At 51.8% G+C, this 23565-nt stretch overlaps 1 protein-coding gene across 2 annotated transcripts in view; it reads left to right on the top strand.

Annotated features, from left to right (window-relative positions):
- The window catches only part of DISC1 (DISC1 scaffold protein), a 311563-nt gene that overhangs the window by 281880 nt on the left and 6118 nt on the right, over positions 1 to 23565 (top strand). Inside the window, exons 11-13 of one of the 2 annotated variants that reach the window (XM_027770846.1) lie at positions 1350 to 1620; positions 20524 to 20819; positions 23141 to 23447. In XM_027770846.1, the coding sequence (XP_027626647.1) occupies positions 1350 to 1620; positions 20524 to 20819; positions 23141 to 23237 (664 nt within the window). In that variant the 3' untranslated portion in view covers positions 23238 to 23447. Of the gene's footprint in view, positions 1 to 1349; positions 1621 to 20523; positions 20820 to 23140; positions 23448 to 23565 lie in introns of those variants that run through there. The other variant, XM_027770847.1, reaches the window with a different exon arrangement.

The following is a 23565-nucleotide window of genomic DNA, read 5'->3' as shown; positions in this document are numbered from 1 at the left end:
GCTGGACTCCCACGTAGTTGACTGCCGTTCACGTCCTGGACCCGGTGGCTTAAACTCAGGCTGGGCGCGTGTGCGTGTGCGCCCAAGATCCCGAGAGGAGAATGGAGGAGAAGGGATTGTGGCGTGGCCGTCCCCCCTAGGGGGTGAGTTCTCGCTTTCTGTCTCTCTATCTGTCTGGCGAGCACACACGCTCTATAGTAAAAACCTTCCCCACCCCCCCCAAAAAAAAACCCAAAAACAGATGATGATGATTAATATGTTCACAAAAATAGAGGACATGCTGGAAAATTTTAGCAGAGAACTGGAATATATAAATAGTAATAATATAGAATATCAGATTAAAAAAATAACTAAAATTCAGAACACAGTAGATGGACTCAATATCAGATTAGATATAGTGGAAGGAAGGATTATCAAATGGGAGATATGTCTGTAGAAAATGTCTAGCATGAAGCTGAATGAATGGATGAAAAATACATATTTTTAATTTAAATTCCAAGATTCTAGGCTTTCTATGAAAAGTCAAGGTTTCTGTAAACATCAAGTATACATTCCAAGCTTTAGTTGGTCCAGGTGATGAAGGGCTCCCTATAGAGGACTATGTCCTCCCTACTGGTGAGAATCCCTCCCTCCCATTGTCTTCTGCCTGCCTCTAATACTGAATATCAGCCACTATGGGCTATGTATTCCCTGCTCTGCCCCACCTGCTCGGCACACTGGGAATTTGAGTTCATGATCCATGTTAATAGGTTCTAGCAATAGTGTTTTTCTGTCATCAGAGGGGGGAAAAGTAAATAATAATCACATACATAATTAGAGCTGTGAGAAGTACTCCAAAGGAAAAGTATAGAAAGCAAGTTCTGGTTGGAAATTAGGAAAGATTGCCCCAAAGAAAAGTCATTTATTTTAAGATCTGATAATACAATTCAGCCAGATGAAGGCCAGAACGTATGTGTGTTGTTGAAGGATTGTGGGAAAGGGAAGGCTTAACAGATAAAATGGCCCATGCAAAAGCCAAGGAGAGTTGGGCAGATTCATGGACACAAAGAAGCCAGGGGGCTGCAGCACAGAGCAGGAACTGTATGGCACTGGGCCACACAGTGGAAAAGCACATGGATTTTGGATGACCTTGCAGACCAAGTAGCCAAGAAAGACTAACACATTTCAGGATGACTCGATGGTGTACAGATTTGGCCTGCGGAAACTTCTGGTTGAAATAATCCACCACTGTGTGCAATTAAGTCATTAGGTGTGAAATGTCTGGCTGCCTTTTAGCATAGATGAGCTATCGATGTGCTGATGGAATGCCCGCTGAGTTAATGCTTATGCCTCTGTTCTCTCTGTCTCAGCGTCAAGTGTCCACTGCTTAGAAAAGTGTGGGAAGCGGACCTGGAAGCTTGCCGGTTGTTTGTCCAGAGCCTGCAGCTCCAGGAAGACAGGGGCAACCTGGCTGCAGAGGAGAGGCAGCTGACTGGCTTAGAGGGGGCTGTCTGCACCGTCGCTCAGGACGTTCTGCCCAGTTCCCACTCCAAAGATGAGAGGAGGACCTCTCTGCAGCCATTCGAAGAGCCGAAGGTTCACCCACCCCCCTCTCCTCACAGTGCTGGAGAACACAGACAGGTCTGTCCTTTGATGGCTTCTATGGGGCACTGCGGGAGCTGTGGGACCTTGCTCCCAAGGGGAATAGTCAGTGCTGGGAGGGCATCCACCATACCACACAAACGTTTTAAAAACTCTTGAATATGATTAAAAATGATATAGGATTTTTGTAGATAAAGTTTGAAATAATGGAAGAGAAGAAAGAACCTTTGGCATTTTTAGTTCTGTTTTTATTCTAATTTAATGGCTGAAGTATGAATGCATAGTCTAATATAGAATTACTATATATAGCACACACTACATATGCTATTATATAACATACTGTGTTATATATTGTATATGTCATATGTGATAGCCAAGTATATATTGAAAATCTCTGTATTACAGTATATCACTACTTATCAGTATCTTCAAATGTGTACTGATCCCCAAACCAGATCATAACAAGTGCTCTCTCTCTCTCTCTCTCTCTCTTTTTTCACAAAACAAACTAAACAAAAACTAGTATTTACCTGGGATATATGTTCACAATTTAAATGTGGCTTTATTTAACGCTTTACTTGGGGGTTGACCTAGTGGAACACAGATGGTCTCCCCTCTCTGTCCTCTTCCTCCCCTTCTCTCCCCTCTCCCTCACCCTCTCCTCTCTCCTCTGTCATCTTGTCCCTGTCTCCTCACCCCTTCCCTCTTCTCTGCCTTCCCTCCCTCTCTCCTCCCCCTTCTCTTTCCCATCCTAACAAGAGTGCTGTTAATGAAAGGGCTGTAGGGAGTCTCCTGGTCTCCATGCCATGACCCAAGGCTTCAGAACTCTTTCTGGCCAGGTTCCCAGCTGCCCTGAGTACAAAGGGGAAATAAAAGCGAGGGAGACTGGAAGAACAGGCCACTTGGCCTTGAAGTCTCATGGCTGGTATTGGCCTTTGGCCGTGCCCCCTCCCTGGACCTTTGCTGGGACTTGCAGGTAGGTTGGGAGCTCTGCCTCCCTCCCAGCACCCCATGTCCTGTCTGCAGGGCTGTGGCTTTACAGGGCAGACAACCTATGCTGAATCCCTGCCCTCTGGACAGCTTGAAGAATCGATCTTTGATCATGCATTTGAACTGAGTGATCTTATGAGAAAGTGGCCATTGCCACTCTGGACTCCCTGCTGGCCTCACACGCTGGCTGTCCATTGAGTTACTGATCTGATTGTTAACCAGTCGCTGTAGACAGAGTCCTTCCCACCTTGGCTCCTGGCCCCTAAGAGGTGTTGGAAACTTGTCCTCTGCTGCAGGTGGACGACTTCAGAGGGTATTCCGCTGTGGAGGCAAGCCCTCCTGTGGAGGAGACTGTGGGCCCAGGGCTGATCTTTGACGGTGGTGCTGCCTGCCCACAGTGAGCTCCCCAGTGAGCCGGCGAGGCATGGGAGGGCCCTGCTGAGGGTCAGGACTGACTCAGCAAAGCCAGGGTCTCTCAGGAGTGCTCTTTCTCCTGTAGGGGAGAAAAAAATACTTCCTTTCCCTCCTCCATGGAAGTATTCACGGCTAAGGCACCTATAGTAAAAGACAGATTAACAAAAGAAAAGTTTATACATTTATGTAATATAAGTTCACGTGACACAGGATCTTTAGAAATGAAGACTCAAAGGAACGGGGAAGCCTGCGTGTTTTGTGCTAAGTGGGAGGAAAAGTGAACAATGGTGGGATGTACACTGGGCAGAGGGGACCTGCCCGGTGGTGACAAACTGAGGGACCTGTTTGTCCAGGTCCCCCCCCACCCTCCATCCTGTGTCTTCAGAGGTAAGGCATAGGGTGGGCTCACCAAAGCAAGGGCATCATGACTTGCTTCAGGGGAGAAGGGCAGAGAGACCTGCCAAGGTGTCATATTCTGGGGTGTATCCTGAACTCCGCCCCATCCTCCCTCTCGCCTATCCCTGCCCAGTCTTCCAAGCCATCCAGGGTCTCGGAATGACTTCCTAGGCATAGGATTCTTCATCACATTTTGAGCATCTGTTAATTTTCTTATCTGGCTAATAGGAAAACAAAGCTACATTTGTCAAAAAGCTGGAAGCTTGGGGTTAAGGGCAGGTGAAGAGTAGACCCCGATCACAGAATGACCCGTGGATCTCCTGGGGAGGAGGCTCAGGCCGAGGGACGTGGGAGTCCGTGGTGGCCACTGCTCCATGCTCGGGGCACTCAGAGGGCCTCCAGAGCCTCCACACGAAGTCCTGAGGGGGATCTATGGGGTGCTTGCTGCTCCCTTGGAGATGGGGGCGCTACAGGGAAGGCAGTCATCCTTTGCATTCGTGAGTAGCTGAGATTAAGATGATAGCTGTTTTCTGCAAAAAAACAAGTCATGGGACCAAAAGCAGACCAGCGGCTGAGAGGAGAGGGGACTGGGCTCCTTACTGGGAGACAGGGAGGAGTTTGGGGGTGAGAGCGGGGTTCTGAGTCTTGATTGTGGGATTGTGGGTGCAGTTATACAATGCAGCACGTATGTCTGAACCCAAAAATTTACACCAAAAAGAGTGCAGTTTACTCTGCTTAGCCTTACAGAAGTGACTAATTGTTCTTTCTCTGAAGTTTACCTAGTGGACTGGCCCAACAGCCCAGTGGTTAAGGGAAATGGATCTCCTATGGCAGCCGTGGATTGAATTCCAGATCTGGCTACTTGAAAACCACAGGGTGTGGGTGCAAGTGTGCCCAGATCCTGGCGGATGGAGCAACGGAAAGGGGTTGCAGCGTGACTGCCCCATTCGGGGGTGCGTTGCTCCTCTGTCCTCCTCGCTTCCGGTCTGTCTCTGGAAAGTGCACATGTCCTCTGGCAATTAGAAAAGAAAAGCTCGGTCCGAAGTCAGGTCTGTGGACGTGTGAGCCGACTGCATGTCGTTCTCTTCTACCGGAAGCCTGAACTGTAGCCTCCCCTCACCCACGGGGGGGCGTGGACGCTGGAAACAGCGGCTGGTACTGAGCTCTGTCTGTACTATTCTTTTTCTATATGGACATATATACAGGAAAGTTTAAATTTATACCTTAGGCACCAGCAGATGGTACCTGGCCGATCACAGTTCAAGTCCCAGACCTGGTGGCTTAAAAACCACACAGTGTGTGTGTGTGTATAGTGTATGTGTGTGTGTGTATGTGTCGCTAAGATCCCAGGAGGAGAATGGAGGAGGAGGGACTGCAGTGTGGGAGATGATTTCTCACTTTCCCTCTCATTGTCTCTCTGACTCTCTCCTCTGGTGAGCACATGTGCCCTAAGGCAGAAAAGTCTACCGACAAAGAAAAGATATTATAAATCAGGTGCAGTAAGAAGTGAACAAAACAGCTAAAAATAAATTAGAATAGGCACAAAAACATACTGTAATAATGCACGCAGGTGGCCTCTGTCTTCGGCTCTCAGAACTCCTTGCCGCACGGACGCAGATAACTGGGGCCACGGCAGCGCCTGCCACGCAGCGTGTGATGGAACAGCCTAGGCGTGGGTCTCTGCTCTGACCCTGTGCAGGCCGCTCACAGGCCATGCTCCTCGTAATACTGAAAGGCTCTCCTTAGGTGGGAAACTTGTCCTCTGCTGCAGGTGGACGACTTCAGAGGGTATTCCGCTGTGGAGGCAAGCCCTCCTGTGGAGGAGACTGTGGGCCCAGGGCTGATCTTTGACGGTGGTGCTGCCTGCCCACAGTGAGCTCCCCAGTGAGCCGGCGAGGCATGGGAGGGCCCTGCTGAGGGTCAGGACTGACTCAGCAAAGCCAGGGCCTCTCAGGAGTGCTCTTTCTCCTGTAGGGGAGAAAAAAATACTTCCTTTCCCTCCTCCATGGAAGTATTCACGGCTAAGGCACCTATAGTAAAAGACAGATTAACAAAAGAAAAGTTTATACATTTATGTAATATAAGTTCACGTGACACAGGATCTTTAGAAATGAAGACTCAAAGGAACGGGGAAGCCTGCGTGTTTTGTGCTAAGTGGGAGGAAAAGTGAACAATGGTGGGATGTACACTGGGCAGAGGGGACCTGCCCGGTGGTGACAAACTGAGGGACCTGTTTGTCCAGGTCCCCCCCCACCCTCCATCCTGTGTCTTCAGAGGTAAGGCATAGGGTGGGCTCACCAAAGCAAGGGCATCATGACTTGCTTCAGGGGAGAAGGGCAGAGAGACCTGCCAAGGTGTCATATTCTGGGGTGTATCCTGAACTCCGCCCCATCCTCCCTCTCGCCTATCCCTGCCCAGTCTTCCAAGCCATCCAGGGTCTCGGAATGACTTCCTAGGCATAGGATTCTTCATCACATTTTGAGCATCTGTTAATTTTCTTATCTGGCTAATAGGAAAACAAAGCTACATTTGTCAAAAAGCTGGAAGCTTGGGGTTAAGGGCAGGTGAAGAGTAGACCCCGATCACAGAATGACCCGTGGATCTCCTGGGGAGGAGGCTCAGGCCGAGGGACGTGGGAGTCCGTGGTGGCCACTGCTCCATGCTCGGGGCACTCAGAGGGCCTCCAGAGCCTCCACACGAAGTCCTGAGGGGGATCTATGGGGTGCTTGCTGCTCCCTTGGAGATGGGGGCGCTACAGGGAAGGCAGTCATCCTTTGCATTCGTGAGTAGCTGAGATTAAGATGATAGCTGTTTTCTGCAAAAAAACAAGTCATGGGACCAAAAGCAGACCAGCGGCTGAGAGGAGAGGGGACTGGGCTCCTTACTGGGAGACAGGGAGGAGTTTGGGGGTGAGAGCGGGGTTCTGAGTCTTGATTGTGGGATTGTGGGTGCAGTTATACAATGCAGCACGTATGTCTGAACCCAAAAATTTACACCAAAAAGAGTGCAGTTTACTCTGCTTAGCCTTACAGAAGTGACTAATTGTTCTTTCTCTGAAGTTTACCTAGTGGACTGGCCCAACAGCCCAGTGGTTAAGGGAAATGGATCTCCTATGGCAGCCGTGGATTGAATTCCAGATCTGGCTACTTGAAAACCACAGGGTGTGGGTGCAAGTGTGCCCAGATCCTGGCGGATGGAGCAACGGAAAGGGGTTGCAGCGTGACTGCCCCATTCGGGGGTGCGTTGCTCCTCTGTCCTCCTCGCTTCCGGTCTGTCTCTGGAAAGTGCACATGTCCTCTGGCAATTAGAAAAGAAAAGCTCGGTCCGAAGTCAGGTCTGTGGACGTGTGAGCCGACTGCATGTCGTTCTCTTCTACCGGAAGCCTGAACTGTAGCCTCCCCTCACCCACGGGGGGGCGTGGACGCTGGAAACAGCGGCTGGTACTGAGCTCTGTCTGTACTATTCTTTTTCTATATGGACATATATACAGGAAAGTTTAAATTTATACCTTAGGCACCAGCAGATGGTACCTGGCCGATCACAGTTCAAGTCCCAGACCTGGTGGCTTAAAAACCACACAGTGTGTGTGTGTGTATAGTGTATGTGTGTGTGTGTATGTGTCGCTAAGATCCCAGGAGGAGAATGGAGGAGGAGGGACTGCAGTGTGGGAGATGATTTCTCACTTTCCCTCTCATTGTCTCTCTGACTCTCTCCTCTGGTGAGCACATGTGCCCTAAGGCAGAAAAGTCTACCGACAAAGAAAAGATATTATAAATCAGGTGCAGTAAGAAGTGAACAAAACAGCTAAAAATAAATTAGAATAGGCACAAAAACATACTGTAATAATGCACGCAGGTGGCCTCTGTCTTCGGCTCTCAGAACTCCTTGCCGCACGGACGCAGATAACTGGGGCCACGGCAGCGCCTGCCACGCAGCGTGTGATGGAACAGCCTAGGCGTGGGTCTCTGCTCTGACCCTGTGCAGGCCGCTCACAGGCCATGCTCCTCGTAATACTGAAAGGCTCTCCTTAGGTGGGGAGGATTGACATGAGACGCGGTGAGAGAAGGCAGTCTAACCAGAGTCCGTTCTGTCTCGGTCACTCTCGCTGGCATCTCACAATCGCGTTTCATGCTGTACTTGGCGTCCTTTATCAGGAAGGGGACGCGGGCAGCCAATCAGTGGATGTCCAAGATGAGCGAGGCTCACTAAAGGGGGTGGATCCCGTTTGCTTCGGGATCGAGGCTTTTAGACAGCTGAGGGATCGCCAAAGGTCTGGTCAGAGGGCGTTTGGCTTCCCAGAGTCGTTGACGTCTGTGTCTTTATCCTGTGCTTCCAGTCTGTTTGCTTCACAGCTCCAGTCTGGTTTTGCTTTGAACTCCCTGCTGGCCCGGCCAGCCCACACTGGTTTTGCTACTGAAGCGTGGTGCCCCTAAGGCAGGCAATTTCTTTTTGACCTAAATCTTCTAGGAAAAATTGCTGACTTCTTACAGAGGTCCGCAGGGGGTGGTTTTCAAAGCCTTCACTGCCCTTGTCTGGGCCACGTGCAAGGTGCGTTTTGGTGCTAGTCTGCTGTCCCAGTGCTTGGTCACTCACCAAGGCCTTCCCTGTGCCACAGCCCCTGCCAGCTGTTCGGCGCCATTTCCCCACGTTCCCGGTGAGCCTGTGCAGGCAGAGATTTGCCCTGTGGGAGGTCAGCTTAGGGCTGGAGCCAGTTTCCACACGCACAGCCTCCATCGGGCATCTCAGGCCCAGGTTTAGAGGTACAGGAATTGCCGGGAGCCGGCCGGGAGCTAGGGCTGGGTGTGCCAGGCTCCCCCGCCGGAGAGGGCTCTTTGTCCCGGCTATCTGGCCACAGAGGCAGTGTCAGGCCTGCTTTCCTGTCTGCAGCCTGTCCTGCTGGGCTGCGGTTTCTACCACATGCCGGCTCCCCTCCCAGTGGCACTCCCTAGACAGTATCACTGCGCCCACACCCCGCTGCGCCCATGCGCGAGTTCTCATCCCAGCTGCTTCCTTTCCTCTCTGAGCCAGTAGCTGCCATCAACGTGGCCAAGGAGGACCGTCAACTTTGAGTGACCCGTGTGGGAGTTGAGCAACCAGTGTGTTAGCAATTCATGACGGGAGGAGCTAGCAACAGGGCGCAGCCACACAGTGGAGCTTCATGAGTTCAGACCCAGGGCTCTGAAGAATTGGTGTGGGCTTCAGGGTGGAGAGCGGTGAAACAAGGGTGAGAGACAGGCCATCAGAAAGTCAGACACCTTGTTCTGAGGCCCCCTGATGTCCTTCCGATCAAGTTCTTGGCATGCCAAAGTGACATATTTTGGGGTACCATGACATATTTTGAGGTACCATGCTCTGAGCCCCAATATAGGTATCTCCATTCCATTTTACTGACTATTTCACAAGAAAAGAAAGCTAGACAAGAGGACCCATAATAAAGACATGGATCCTTGCTATCTTCTTTTTTTTTTTTTTCTGTAGGGTGCATGCACTCACCAGAAACACCAGAAAGACAGAGAGACAGAAAGCAAGAAATCACCCCCCAGGGGGGATGGCCACGCTGCAATCCCTTCTCCTCCAGTCTCCTCTCGGGATCTTGGGCACGCATGCACACGCGCCCGGCATGAATTTAAGCCACTGGGTCCGGGGCTCAAACCATGGTCAGCTACATGGGAGTTCAGTGACATAGCCATTACGCTAACTACTGGTCCCAGATCCTTGCTATCTTAAACAGATTTCTAATTCTAGAAAATGTCTCCAGTGGGCACAGTGCTTTTTCTGTAGCCCTGGCAAGGGCAGCCCTGCTTCTTGCTCATCACTCACTGGCCCTGCACGGCCGGGACTCACTGTGGCTCTCCAAGGAGCAGGTGCCGGAGGACATGCTCTCCTGCATCTCTTCTGCCTCTCAGCCGGAGGATGCTCACTGGGTATCAGCCAGTTTTGCTCTTTTCGTTACTGTCTCTGGGGAGAAAGCGAAGCGTAGGGCATGAGGGCAAGTCCTACCTGCGCTGCAGTTTGGAGCATCCAACACAGCCAGGGCTCTCACCAGGAGCAGCGCAGGAGTGCCACCAGCATGCAGTCAGGACTGGGCGTTGGCTGGTTAATTCCAAAGGCAAAAATGGCAGGGAATCATGGAAAAGACTTATGTGCATCTAAACCCATTTCTTCCTCTTTTTTTTTTTTGATTGGAAAATGCAGTGTTCACTTGCTACTCATTTGATGTGGGACCAAGAGCCTTCGTTTGTGTGGGCCTAGGAGGGGCTCTTCCCACGGCCTGCCTCATGTGCCCGCACGTAGGACGCATCGTCTCCAGCGTCCAGTTTGATGTCTCCAAGGTGGACTGGAGACCTACAGTGCCCTGGCAAAGCTGTTGGCAATCTCCCGCTTCCCGTCTTGAATATCATGGAGTCTTCCCAAGGTTCTCGACTTCCTTTTCCCGGTAACATTTTCTTGCCTTCCGTAGTCTTGGTCGGTGGTCGTGCTCCTAATGGAGACATCTGTGACGGGGTGCTGCGCAACGAGCTTACAGGTTTATTTGCAAAACTCCTGATTCTAGTGGCCGGAAAGTCCAAAGACATCACAAAGTGGCAGAAGGCAGAACTTCCGGCAGAGCAAGCCCGGTCTGCCTCCACGCGGCACTGCCCCTCCCGGCCTCTCCGTACACGCAGCAGAGCTCGGTCACAGCATCAGGCATTATCACCCCCCCCCCTTTACCATACAAGTTCCAACACACACGCTTGGGGGACATCCACCCACCACCCACCCAGACAGAACTCCCCAACTTGACTCTTCGGGGGACAGACCATCATCCTACTTTAACCTTCTGGTTATTTAAATGATGTGTTTAGGATTTTAAGTGCAATTCGTGGACATGCATTTGGAGACCGGTGTAGCTCAGCCAAGGGGACCGTGTGTGGGCTCACCGAGCCGCTGCCACCGAGTCTGCAGAGAAGGCAGGGCCAGGGCGGCCCGCAGCCTGGCAGCCGGTGAGAGGGAGCGTGTTCTCGGGCAGTTGGCGGCTCCTGCTGCTTCTCACAGTTAATTAATGTCACCAGCCTGCTGTCTCCTTCACCTGCCCTAGGGGAGGAAATAGACTCAGATATGCCAGCCCTCCCTCCGCTCAGAAAACTGGGATCCACCCTGTGCTCCCGGTAGCGGTGGCACCTCTCAGGAATGAGCACCAGCTCGGTGCTGCTGAGGAAAGCTACCTCGGGGCGGTGGCGACCGCTCAGCTTCGAATTCCTTGTCACTCACTGACCAAGTTGGGCGGTGGGGTGGGATGGTCACCGCGATGACGAGGACTTCCTGACAGCTCTGCCACATCCGTGGCTTTGCCCGGTGGCTACGCAGGGCTGTCCTAGAGTCGCTGAGCGACGTCTAGTCCAGGTGTCTCGTTTCTGGAATGTGAACAGACGCGCTGCCACTAAGCAGCCCTAGGCAGCCCGGGGTGTCCCAGCCTGTGGGACCCCGGCAGCTACAGCCAGGAGCCTCCTGCACCCCAAAGCCAGTTGGCAGACCCTCCTGCCCTTCTTGGCTGAGCAGGGGAGCCCCAACTGGAGTGCTGAGCACCATCTTCCTGGCCCGTGGCTGGCCGCACCTCCATTCTCAGTGAGTGACTTAACACCTTCCATCTGGAGGGTTCCACCCTGGCACTTCCGCTTCGCCGGCTGTTGTCCGCTTTCCCCTCCCCCACCCCATTTCCTGGAAGGCCATGGGCAGGGCTGGCAGCTGACCCGCTCTCACAGCTCCGCTGCGCTCTTCGCAGTTCGGTCTCTAAGTGGCAGGCAGCTCCAAGAGCACATTCCCTTAAAAGAAAGCCCTCGGCTGCTGTCCATTTCCTTACGTTTAGTCATTTCTTCAGAAAGAAAGAAGGAGAAAGGAGGAGAGAGGAAGAGAGAGAGAGAGAGAGTGAGAGAGAGATGGGTGCCCGGGAGAGCCCATGCCGCGCTCTACCCCAGTCTCAGCTGGCCAGGGTCACGACACGCAGGCCCACGCTGGCCCAGGTGGCCTCGGCATCACGGAGTGTGGCGTTCGGTGGTGCTGCAGGGACCCGCGTCCTTTTGTTTCCTTATACAAGTGGGTCTTAGGGTTCCATGTCCCCGGCCCCAGAGTCAGAATCCACCTGTGAAGTGGATATTACTTAGGTACTATCTGATGCCGTGAGTCCCATCGACGACGAATAGACCTTTCCTCAGAAGGTTTGCAGAGACTGGCCTTACTCTGCATGGACTTTCAAGGTCAGCATGCAGAGGGAAGCCATCTGGCGCCTCCTTGCTGGCGGTGCAGTATGAAACGCGGCTTCGCAAAGACTGTCTCTCATGGAAACTAGGAACCGTGAGCCAATTAGTGTGTATCAGTGATCAGGCAATTTCTTCTTCTATTGATCCTTTTTCCTGGTTCTATTAATTCGTTCTGCTTTGGACTTGTTTCTCAATGCCCTCTTTGAAGCAAGCATGCAGATACTTGAAGAGGCTGCGTTGCTTACTTTGACCTCAGGAGGCCTAAATATTTCAGATGCTTTCCACTCAGCACATCTGGGTGCTTTGGGAAGAAATCCCCACGACCTGAGGTCACATTTGGCTCTACGGATGAATTCTTGTGTTATACAGAGTAACAAGGACGCCCGAGTGTCTCCAGCGGCACCTCTCCGCCTAGCGTCATCTGCACAGTGGCTACAGTGCTCACTGTTGACGCGGAGAGGCAAATACGGCGGCATCTATTTCCAGTAGATGAGAAAGATAGTCTTCAGGTCGTGCACAGGCTCTTTATGTAGGCAGTGTTTCTTTACAAAGACAGAGAAAACCATATAGCATTTCTGGAATGTATTTGCTAAGCAAGTATTTTGGAAAACAGCCCAAAGGAACATATTTAAGGCTGTGATTTTAATACTGAGCTTAGGAAATGCTTTAATGCACAGCTAAGCTCCCGGATGGTGGCAGTCACATCTGGTCCACCTCAGGCGATTAGAGTGGGAGTGGAGCCAGGCTCAGCAATGGAGCGAACATCGTGAGACTCTAGCTGCGTTTTCCTCTTGTAAGATGTATGTATAGTGCAGGGCTTGTTATTTTTCATGTTTCTTAAAACCCAAGTACTACGATGGTTTGTCCTTACAACCGCAAGGACAGACGGCCCTGTTGTCATGCGCCCTGTGACTGTCACTGTAGGAATGAAAGATTTTCGTGGCTAGTCAATGTCACCAAGGAAAATGTGGATCTGGGTGAGCTGCTGAGTTCGAGCAAGTCCGATGTCCACGAGGGAGACTCAGCTAGAGTCACGGTGTTGTGTCCCCTACAGCACGGTCCCGGCAGAGGGAAATCGACCGATGCCCCTCACGCCCGGCCCCGGCGCGAGGCCCGTAGCAGGAAGCACAAACCTGAATGGTGCAGGCTCGGCAGTTGCCACGGGTAACTGTGAAGTCACAGGGGCGCTGCTTCCTTCCGCCCCGAGGCTTGTTTTGTTGTATCGTCTGACACCATGGCAGACCTCCATTCGACATCCATTTAGAAATCTGATATTTAAATCATCTTGACTGAGTGATTTAACCTAGGGTGCCGACCTTCTACTCGAACCTGTGGCAGATCTTTGCCGATGAATAACATTTCCAAAGACGCGTGCTCTGGCGGGCTGGAAGCCTCCCCTGAGTAGAATTGGCAGCACCAGCAGGGCCCGCCTACCTAGCAATTTAACGTAAATCATCTCCTCTTCCAAATGCGTCTTCTATTCAGAATAGGAATAATAAATATGAATTTCTCGTCGCTCTAGATAGAGCCTGATGAGATATTGTTACCGATACTCACACACTTTCTCCTATCAGAGAGCCATTGTTATTATGTAATACGTTCCCAACCCTTTGAAGATGGGCTCCTTTTAACACTTCTCAATGTTGATGTTTTCCCTATGTCGTGGGCAAGGACTTAGCCTTGTGCGTGGGAAATCTAGCTAAGTAAGAATATTCTGGAGACCCCAGCCATGGCGCTGTGTGGCTTCACATCTGCTGGGCTAGCAACTAGATGTATGCTTGGCTCTGAGTACGCTTTTCTGCAAAAAAACACTTTCAAAAAGTCATGCTAATGGGAAAATCCTGTCCAACAAAGGAAATCCTTTTTTCTGTTTTAAATCATGCTCCCTGAGTTGGATGAGCAGGACAGAAATTTGACATTAGCTCTAATTCAGCACAGCTGAAAAGCTCTGCCCAAACAGTCAGGCCTACAGGTTTTCATCATGAGGCGAGTTAAGCAAATTGGATTTGAAGTATTGCCCGGCCGAGTTGGCGCTACCGAACCATACCCGCACGGAGGGAAGGTGGACGTCGCAGGGCTGTTTTCCATGGCCAGTGGTGGAGTGGGTGTGGCATGCTACAGGGGGGGGGGGCGTGTGGAGCCCAGGGCTGCCCTGGCATGGGGGTGGCCAGAGGGAGGTGTTTGGTGCTTGGGAAGTTCTTCTCGCTGGTTTTCCGGCCTGGGGAATAGAGCTGTGGAAGGCCGCAGTCAGAAATAGCACAGCTTCTACAAGACCTGCTATATACAGGGGTCTCCCCTGACAGCCCCCACATTGCTGAGCACCTTTGGTGAAGGAAGCAGGGGTCAGTCCCTGGGGCCGCAGGGGCAGGACCCCTCCTGCTTCTGTCTAGTGGGGAGACACAGCTGGGTGGGTGGGCACAGGCGGGACTGCAGGAAGGAGTGGCCTGGGGGTGCTCGCCAGCCGGGAGGCACTGGCCGCTCCAGAACCTGCTGCTTCTCATTCTCACGGTGGGACAAATGGTTCCTCCAATGGCTAAATGGTGGTTCGGATATTTAGAAAGGAAAAAAGTATCATTTGAATTGCCCAAAAGAGTGTCTGACAGGGCGAATTACTAGAGAGTTTCAAAGACGCTTTGAAATGCCGAAAACCCGTACTTTCCACCCGTTCAGAATCGCAAATCCTGCAGAACTCCTTTTCAGCCAGGTTTTATGCCAGGGACATGCTGGTACTTTTAATGACCAAATGTCAGTCATGCTTCTTTCTTAGGGGGGCAGCATTTAATTTAAACACAAAAGTGGAAGCAAAAGTAAAAAGTACAGATTTCACACTGAGAGGGGCCCCGGGGAGGAAGGCTGTTGGACATGGCTGGGGCTCCGTCTGCCCTGAGGAAGCAGCACCCCTGTCCTCCCCATGCACGCGCCTTTCCCTTCGCTGCCAGCCTGAGGTTTTATGGACACACGGACGGGGGCCCTGAGCGCTCCCCTGCATCCCAGATTGTCCTGGTCATTGCTGCCACCTGCAAGCAGCATATCTGAGCCTCCAGGAGCTGGGAGCCTGCTTTGCAGTGCTCTGATGGAAGGGAAGAGGCTGTGTCCCCAGGTGTCCCTAGGGTCCCCACCTTATTCACCCTCACCGGGGCATGCCCAACATGAATTGCTTTCTGTGCTTCCCCGCAGCTTGCCCAAGGCCAGCCAGTGCACAGACATATCAGGACACCTGTAGCTTAGACCCCAACTGCCACTCGACGTGTGACCGTGAGCAAGTCACATGACATGTTGAGCCTCGTTTCTTAGGTGTAAAAGGTGGTGTTGCATCCGATGGTTCTGAAGGCCGCTGCCCACTTCAGCTTCCACTTCTAGGTGCCAAGGCCTTCAGGAGGGCTCCTGACCGCTGGCCCTGGGAGCGGGTGTGTGAAGGCGAGGCTCTGCTTGAGCAGTTACAGCCCAAAGAGGGACCACTTGGCACCCACCTGGCTGTTTGGCTTGCCACAAAGCTTTTATCAGAGTATGACTTCTTTGAGAAGAGTTTCCTTTATTCAAAAACACAGAAGTCAACAAACGTCTCCAATAGCTCCAATCGCTTTCATTGTCCTTAACTTCCTATGAAGGCCTAGCAGTAAAACGCAAAATCAGGGACGGGGTGGTGTAAGCAGTAACGCCTGCCTTCTACGGGGCCTCTGCGGGGAATGCCCACCTGCTTGAGAGAACCCGAGAGGGGTCCTTAAGCCTGAGAACCAGCGGCAGCATGGCCTGTTCCTGCAGAGACAGGAATGTTACCGTCCATGTGACGGTAACATGTGGACACGGGCGGCCAGGAGGGTGTGACAGCCACAAAGGGCAGTGATTGTACCCTTCTTCCTAGGTAGCGAGTGTGCCCCGGATCTGCGCGAGGACTTCGAGTGTGCCCTGGGTCTGTGTGAGGGCTTCGAGTGTGCCACAGGTCTGCGTGAGGGCTTTGAGTGTGCCCTGGGTCTGTGCAAGAGCTTCAAGTGTGCCCTGGGTCTGCACAAGGCTTCGAGTGTGACCCAGGCCTGTGCAAGGGCTTTGAGTATGCTCCAGGCCTGTGTGAGGACCCTGGGTGTGCCCCGGACCTGTGTGAGGGCTTGGAGAGTGCCCAGGTCGTGTATGAGGGCTTTGAGTGTGCCCTGGGCCTGTGCGAGGGCTTTGAGTGTGCCCCAGGCCTGTGCAAGGGCCCTGGGTGTGCCCCGGACCAGTGTGAGGGTGCGCCCTGGCCTGCTTCTTATCTTCTGCCTCTCAGCAGATGAGCACCTTGCTCTGAGTGTCCACTGAAGAAAGAGCCCTTCCTCCTAACGCTGAAGAGAGCAAGGCCCTGTGGGTGTCACTGCTGTCAGCCATGCTGGCCTCCCTGTGGCCAGTCTTCCTGAGGAGCTTTCTAGGAAATATTAGCTCTCCTTGGTTTACACACACACATGCACACGCACACACACACCTCAACATATGTGCCTTCCCTGTTACAACGTGCGTAAGAGCCAGAGACGGGCCTGGGGCAGAGGCTGGGGCAGCGTGCGTCTGCTCTAATCCTTTCCTTCCATCCAGCCTCACGCTGCAGTTCTGGCACGCTTGCTCACACCCGAGGTGAGTCTGGGCACTCGCACCGTGGTGAGCGCCAAGGACCGTTAGCTGGGGCCAGCGAGCCTGCACTTCTGCCGGCGTCTTTCCACTGCCCTTACCCATCCTCATGTCCCCGCTGCTCAGCGGCTATGGCTGCACCTGAGTCACCCCACATCCAGTGACTTAAAATAACCACTTACCACATTCCTGGGTCCGCAGGTCAGGAGCGGGATGGGGACGGCCCACAGCGTCTGCGTGCTAACTGGATGACTTGAGGAGGATGGAGCTGGAATCACTGGGGGCTCCGTCTCTCTCTCTGCACCTGCAGCCTTAGCTGGGCTGAGCATCTACACGTGGCCTGTCCATGTGGCTTGAGCTTTCTCACGACATGGAGGCCGGGTTGCAGGGCAAGTGATACGAAAAGACATGTCACCTGTTATGACCTGGCTTTGTAAGTCAGGCTGTGGCACCTCTGCTGTGTTCTAGTCATTGTAGGGCCATCTGAGTTTGAGGTGGGGAGTAACTCACTGTCCCTGGGCAGTGGGGAGGCGATGCTCTGGAAGATTGTGTCACCGTGGCCACACGTGCACTTGGCCGAACCTGGGCATGGCATGAAACGGACAGGCAAGCTTCGCTGAGCCCTGAGCTGATGGCTGACGGGCAGGACCTCAGCTACTTGGTGCCACAGATCCCCGTGGCTCTGGTGTCCCTGCCCTCTGTGGACAGGTAGGGCTCCTCTGGACAGAGCACAAGTTTTCATCAGGTTGATAAAAACATGTCAATCTGCCCTTTTATCTGCTGCCACTGCTCAGTTTACATATAAACTCGTTCTGTTTGCAAGCTCCTAGTGGAAGCATTACAGGAAGTAATAATTAAGCCATACTCACCTGGTCACGGCCAGGGTCCTCTCAGTTCAGAATCAGAATCTGTCTGGCCAACAAGCAGTTTGTGTAGGAGCCCAGAGATTCTACAGCTTGTGCTCTGGAAAGACCCACAAGGGCCAGCAAGTGGCATAGTGGTTAGGGTGCTGGACTTACACATGGCTGACTTCAGATCGAGTCCTGGACCCAGCAGCTTGAAAATCACACAATGTGCACGTGTCCAGAATCCTGGGAGGATAATGGAGGAGAAGGGATTTCAGTGTGGTCATCCCCCTGGGGAGGGATTTCTCACTTTCCCTCTCTGTCTCCCTGGCAAGTACATGCACCCTATGGCAGAAACCTAATACACAAGAAAGCTGCACTGCCCAGAAGAGAGTGCCGACCAGATCTGCTGTTCCCGACTTGCTACTTCGAGCTCCCCAAGTTTGTTTCTTTGTATTTTTTTAATCTTTAAAAAACTATAAGTAAATACATAAAAATTCAAATGTACTTCTTTCATACCTTTTCATTCTGATTTGAATTAGTATTTTTGTTAATTTTTTCCTTATATTTTAGTGATTGGAAGATCTGGGAGAATATAGACAAGAAAATTAAAACGTCCAATAATATTGCCCTCAGAACAACAGCTGTAGGTATTTTGGTACTTCACCCATTTGATTATTTCTTTATCATTAAGCATTCTTGGATTTAAAATGATCGTAACGGCGAAATACACAGCGAATGTACCAGAACTCATTTAAGCTGCTCCCTTAGTTGGCCAGTTACTTCCTTTCTCCCGTACGCTCAGTCATCATCATTGCATGAGTAAGCTCCCATGTTTCCATGTGGCATATAAGATGCGCGTTTCCCCATGCTTTTACAAAGACACAATACAAATTATTCCAACTAAAATATATAAATGATTTCTTTTTGATAGCATCTAGGAAGTGCTATCATTAAGTCATCGGATATGAAAAGTTTAAAATGCTTGCTTCGTGGCGTGCGATTGCTTTTCCAAATTTACACCATCACTATCAATCTGCACATAATTTTCAAAGGCAAACAGATGGTGATTATAGGTTTGAGGAGAAATGTAAAACCATATTTTAAATTTGTTTAATTCAACTTTGATTTCCTATTTTCTGTAGCCTTAAGATGAAGACTGAGCCATTTGATTTCACGAAGAGTGTCTCGAATTCCTTGGTTTCTGGTCCTGAGTCGAGGTGGTTTCTCTCTGTACATGTGTTCTCGGTCGCCTGTCTTCTCACTGCCACTGTATTCTTCTTTGGGGCTGACTCGTGGTCCCACCACTGTCAGTCGGTTTTCTCCAGCTGTTGTCTTCCTTAGTGTGTCACGCGTGACCGTGGAGTTGCTCCATTACTCATCCCCACTGCCGTCTCCTCGGTCTAATGCCACAGCTTTGCATGATAACGCCATTGCTTTGAGAGCCAAGAAAACGTGGCTGGGCCTGTGTCGTGTGTGTCTGCTGCCTTCTCACTGTGACGGCCAATCCTGAGCAAGCCTTCATGCTTGCTTCACATCAATGCTCATTTATTTGTGTCCATCTGTCCGCAAAATCATTTAACTACTGCCACTAGATTTCGTGTGTGTACACAGATGCACACACGCACACACACGCATTTACTCGTAGTATTCTCGACTTCCTAATACATACAATAGTCATTTCTAGTCTGCATTAGCACTGTTTCATTCTAATGTAGTTGACCGTTCAGGATATAAACTTTAAAGCATTCTGGAGCTAACATAGCAAATGTCGAATTGCATATCTGGATTTATTACCCCTGAATTCATTCTGGTATTATGTAACACATACTCTCAGAGGGCCTTTTAGCAGAAGACATTCCTCCGCCTGGGTGCCTTGCGGCTATTGTTGGCTGTTAATGGTAGCATTTTAAAAACTCTACACTTTAATCTGAATGTGTGTCTGAAGTCTTTTCCTTATGCAAACTTATTTTTAGTATACCAGGTAAACCTTTTACTCTTAGTTAGGAAAATGCTACCTTTACACTTGGCTAAATTTTAATTCTGAGCTCATTTCCTACTTTCCTCCCATTTTATTTATTTATTTAAACTTAAAAAAAATTTAATGATATGTGATTGCCGGAGAGAGACAGGGAGAGGAAAAGTGAGAAAACACCCCCCAGAGGATATGGCCATGCTGCAATGCCCTTTCCTCCATCCTCCTCTGGTATTTCGGGCACACACAAGTGCCCAAGGTAATTTTCAAGTCGCAGAGCCTGGGCCTCAAGCTGTGGTCAGCCATGTGGGATCCAGCCCCTTAACCACCATGCCGCCTGCTGGCCCCCAGCCCTCTGTTAGGATTCCCCATTTTCTCTCCTTGTTTTCTTGATCCTGTTTATTCTTGGAAGAGCCTGTGGCCTTCTGTCTGCCAGGCACCTTGGTAGGAAGGACAGCTGGCGTGTGACCCTCAGCAGTGGGGAGTCGGAGGTCACGAAAGGACAGGGGACACGGCAGACCTACTGACTGCAGAGTTACCTGGGGCAGAGTTCCTGAAGGCTGCGTTCCGTCCAGGAGAATGGAGGAGAGGGTGCGGAGGGACGTGTATGAGGGAAGGCAGTGGGTGAGTGCAGTCGGCAGGGTCAGGTGGCTTTTAACGGAGCTCAAGGGATACAACCAAAGTATGGGTCTTGGGCCGACTCACACAGGCCGGCTTTAGACTGATCCGTGCTGATTCTGTGCAAGGAAGCGGCATAAAGAGGGCACTTTTCTGACTTCCGTGAGGGATATAAGGGAAAGTTCTAAGAGGAAAATCCCTGAAGGAGGGAACTCCAAGACTCAACTGCTCCTTTAGCAAACCAATGAGTACTGTGGGCCCACCCATGCCAGACACCACGCTGAGGCCAGGTACAGCCATGAGCATGACTCCCTCCTGCCCTGTGGGGTACGTGCCTGTGGATGGTGGCAGCGGCTGTACCAGCAGGGCATGCCTCGTGGCACTTGAAGTCTCCCTCATATTCCGACTTCCAGTGTGTGCACAAATGTTCAGCGTCTTCTTAGAGCCTTGTGCCCTCAGAGGGCTAGCCCGTCACGCCTGCAGGTCTACCTGCCGCTCTGGCCGCTGACTCCTCTCTTCCTACTTCTCTTGGAGTCCTGTCAAACTGTGAGTCCATCCTCGATGGAGTTGGGAGCCTCACATCTCCCTTGCTGAGTCCACATGGGAGCTGACAGGAGGAAGCGACTCTTTGAAATGACCAGATGAGGGAGGAGATCTGGGGGTTGTGTGGACACCATGCTCCATTCAGTTGTAACTGGACACGCTCGTGTCTTCTCAAGAATGATCTCCAAGGATGACAGAGACCCAAGTGCCATTTTGCCTGAGGTGCAGGAGCTGGGAGAACTTTCCCAGGAAAACGTCCCTGGGCGTCCTGTGCGCTCATAGTCCTAAGACAGTCCGCAGCTTACGTGTGATCTTTGTCTTTCTCTCTGGCCAGGAATCTTGCATCCTTTCTGCAGACCTTGTAGAGAAATGCGAAGGCATCAACAAAGAGTTATTGTGCTTGGAAGATCAACTGCACACGGCGATCCACAGCCACGATGAGGCTCTCATTCATATCCTTTTGGTCATGCAGATGAAGCGCCTGCGAGGTTATTTTGTAAAGGAGGGACTTTTAAAATGTACCTTCTCCCACGCCACGGTGGTGGAAGCGTGTGGCTGCTGCTGTCCCTCACATGCCAGCACCCGTAGATCTGAGGTTCCTCGGTCGTTTCCCAACTCCTCCAGCTTTCGGTAAGCAATTCAGTGTGTTTGGTTAACTACGACCATGATGAGTTAGCCACTGAGTTCAGAAGTGTGCACTGCGAAGCCAAAGACAAATGCAGTTTTCAGTGGGTGTAAAGCCAGATCTGTGGGGTCGTGGGGAAGCAGTGGGAATGAAGCATTTCATCAGTTTCCTTTCCCAGGGACTTTCTCGATGTTGAGAAATCCAGACCCGTCTCGGAGGTCCCTCTCATTCAAGGCAGCAGAGTGGCAAACGGCACCGGGCACTGTTTCAGTTCTGTCATGTACGCATGGCCGCGCTCTGCCCGGTCCTTGCGGTGGGACTTCCTGCGCAGCTGTGACATCCTTAGAGAGGGACTCACACAGCTGTGTGAACGTCGCTGCTGCTGAGCACGGTGACTGAGAGCAGGCGGACCAGGCAGGCAGTCACAGGACGCTTGTGTCCATGCGGCCTGAGGATGCGTCCGTCCGTTTGTCACTGGTTAGTGCTCTGAGGCAGACGGATGGACACAGGCGAAGGAAGGGGGATGCAGCCCCATCCCATCTTTTCCGTCAATCACAAGTAGGTGCTCTCGAGCTTCAACGCCTCCTGCCTCTTCCCTCCTTCCTTTGGTTAGAGGTTTGTGGGGAGGTGGCTGCTTTGGTCTTGGCTTCTCGTACTGTCACACCTTGGCGAGTTCCTGTCCTTGCCACATTCGAGCTCATGGGTGTGTTTAAGTTGCTTTGAAAGGTCAAGGATTCATCCTAGTCTCTAGTACTTAGATCCACGGCTTATTGATGGATTCGGCTCCGGATTTCCCTCCTTCCTATACCGTTACATCTTCAGCCTTGCCTTTTAAACTCAGCAATGTAATCAGCAGTCATTTGCACACTGTTCAAGTATGATTTTTTTTTTTTAAAGCAGATACTCTGTTCTCCTACCTCTTACGAAAGGAGCCTTTAAGCTGTTATTAGAAGGCTGCCCCAAGGGACAGTGGGCGGTGATGGTGGTCTTGTCTGCATTCCTGGTCCTGCAGATCTGAGCCTGGTGGAGGGGCGTGGGGTCCAGCCAACAGCACGCGAGTGCCCTTGCTGGGCTGAGAGAGCTGCTCACTGTTGGAGCCCCGCATGAGAGAGTCCCTGTCTCCGGCGCAGTGGGGGTGCTCCTGAGTGGGCCGTGTGGGACCAGGTAGCATTCCAAGAGCCTTAGTCGTGGTCTGTGTCAGCTTCCCGTTTTGAAATTTTTCTGGAAGGTTAGTTTGATTCCAGAGCATTGGGTCTTCTCCTTACTGGAGAAGGCAGGGGAGGCAGAGGAGGAGGCTGGGAGGGGACTGAGCAGGGTTGAAACAAGGCCTTTTGTTCTCCCACTGCCAGTCCAGGGCAGGTCCAGCAGCAGCAGGTGACGGACAGGTGATAACACCTCTTTGAGCCTTGGCTTCCCTGTTCGAAGGCAGGAACATGCACCTCCGTGGTTCCTGTGGGGGTTCAATGAGGCTCCACTCACGTGGGCACCAGAGATCTTTCAGAGATGCTGGGACTTCAGTCCTCGGGCCATTGTCAAGATCAATGTGCTGATTTTCTGAGCAACCACCGACACCTGGTGACGCCTGCTGCAGCGGGGGCGAAGGCAGCAGTGTGGTGAGGATCTTAGCGCCTGCGAGTCCTGCTCTCGCTCTGCGGTGCGGTGACCTGTCTGCACAGGCGCTAACTGTCCAGCCCTGGAGCTTCACCGTGTGCAACAGCTGGGCAAAATCATGGACAGGCACATCAGAAGCATCAGCTGTCGGCCTGCGGAGTAATACAGAAAACTAGACACTAACCGTACTCTACTACCCAGTAGCCCAAGATCTGGGATAGACGTATCAAATGGGAAAATTGATTATTTTGTAAGTCAGGGAGAAAAATGGGGAAAAAATGTATTTTCACTAAATACATGGTTCAATAGCTTCCAATTGCACATCTCCTACCTCCGTCTCTCCCTGACCGCCAGACTCATGTCTATTCTCAACGCAGCGTCAGCTCTTGGCGAAAGGTCTCCTCCGACTTACAGCATCCAGAACCCAGCTCTTCCTCGGCTCCCACCACACGGCCCCTCACCCTCAGGAAACCGCAAGCCCGTTTTCCCCAGACCTTGCTCGGTCTGGCCAAACACCAGGGAGTTATTCTTGATGTCTTTTCCATCTTTTGGACCCCACATCTGTCTACCGCCATAGGCTGTTGGCTGTCTCTTCAGAAGACATTGGCTCTGTCCACCTCTCTCACCCCCCCCCACTGCCCTGCCCACACCGGGACCCTCTCTTGCCTGAACAATTTCACAGCCTCCAACCAGTATCTGCTTCTGTCTCCTTTAGTCGGTTCTCGACAAGGCCGCCCAAGTGGGGACGTCACCCCTCTGCTCCAAGCCCTCCCTGCTCCTGGCTCACCTGGGACACCTACACCGTCAGGTAGACCACCTCCATGCCTGCATGGCTCATCTGCCCTGCCCTGCTCACAGGTGTTTGAATGCCACACGGCGGTGAGGTTGGCTCACTGCTGTGCTGCTGTGTCTAGAATCGACCTTTTCTTCCCCTTTTTTAATTGCCAGAGTGGGGGGGAGAGAGAAAGCAGCCCCCGGCAGGTGTGGTCATGCTGCAATGCCTCCTCGATTCCTCCTCCTGCAGGGTTTAGGGCTTGAACATCTGTCCAGCCTGTTTCTCAAGTCATGGGGGCTGGGCCTTGAACTGTGGTCGGGCATGTGGGGTCTGGCACCCTTAGCCACTGCGTGGGGCTGGGCTAG

Source organism: Tupaia chinensis, unplaced genomic scaffold, assembly GCF_000334495.1.
Source record: "Tupaia chinensis unplaced genomic scaffold, TupChi_1.0 Scaffold000161_1, whole genome shotgun sequence".
Taxonomy (NCBI): domain Eukaryota; kingdom Metazoa; phylum Chordata; class Mammalia; order Scandentia; family Tupaiidae; genus Tupaia; species Tupaia belangeri.
Note: the sequence above shows the minus strand (reverse complement) of the source record. Positions and strands in the feature narration are given on the sequence as shown.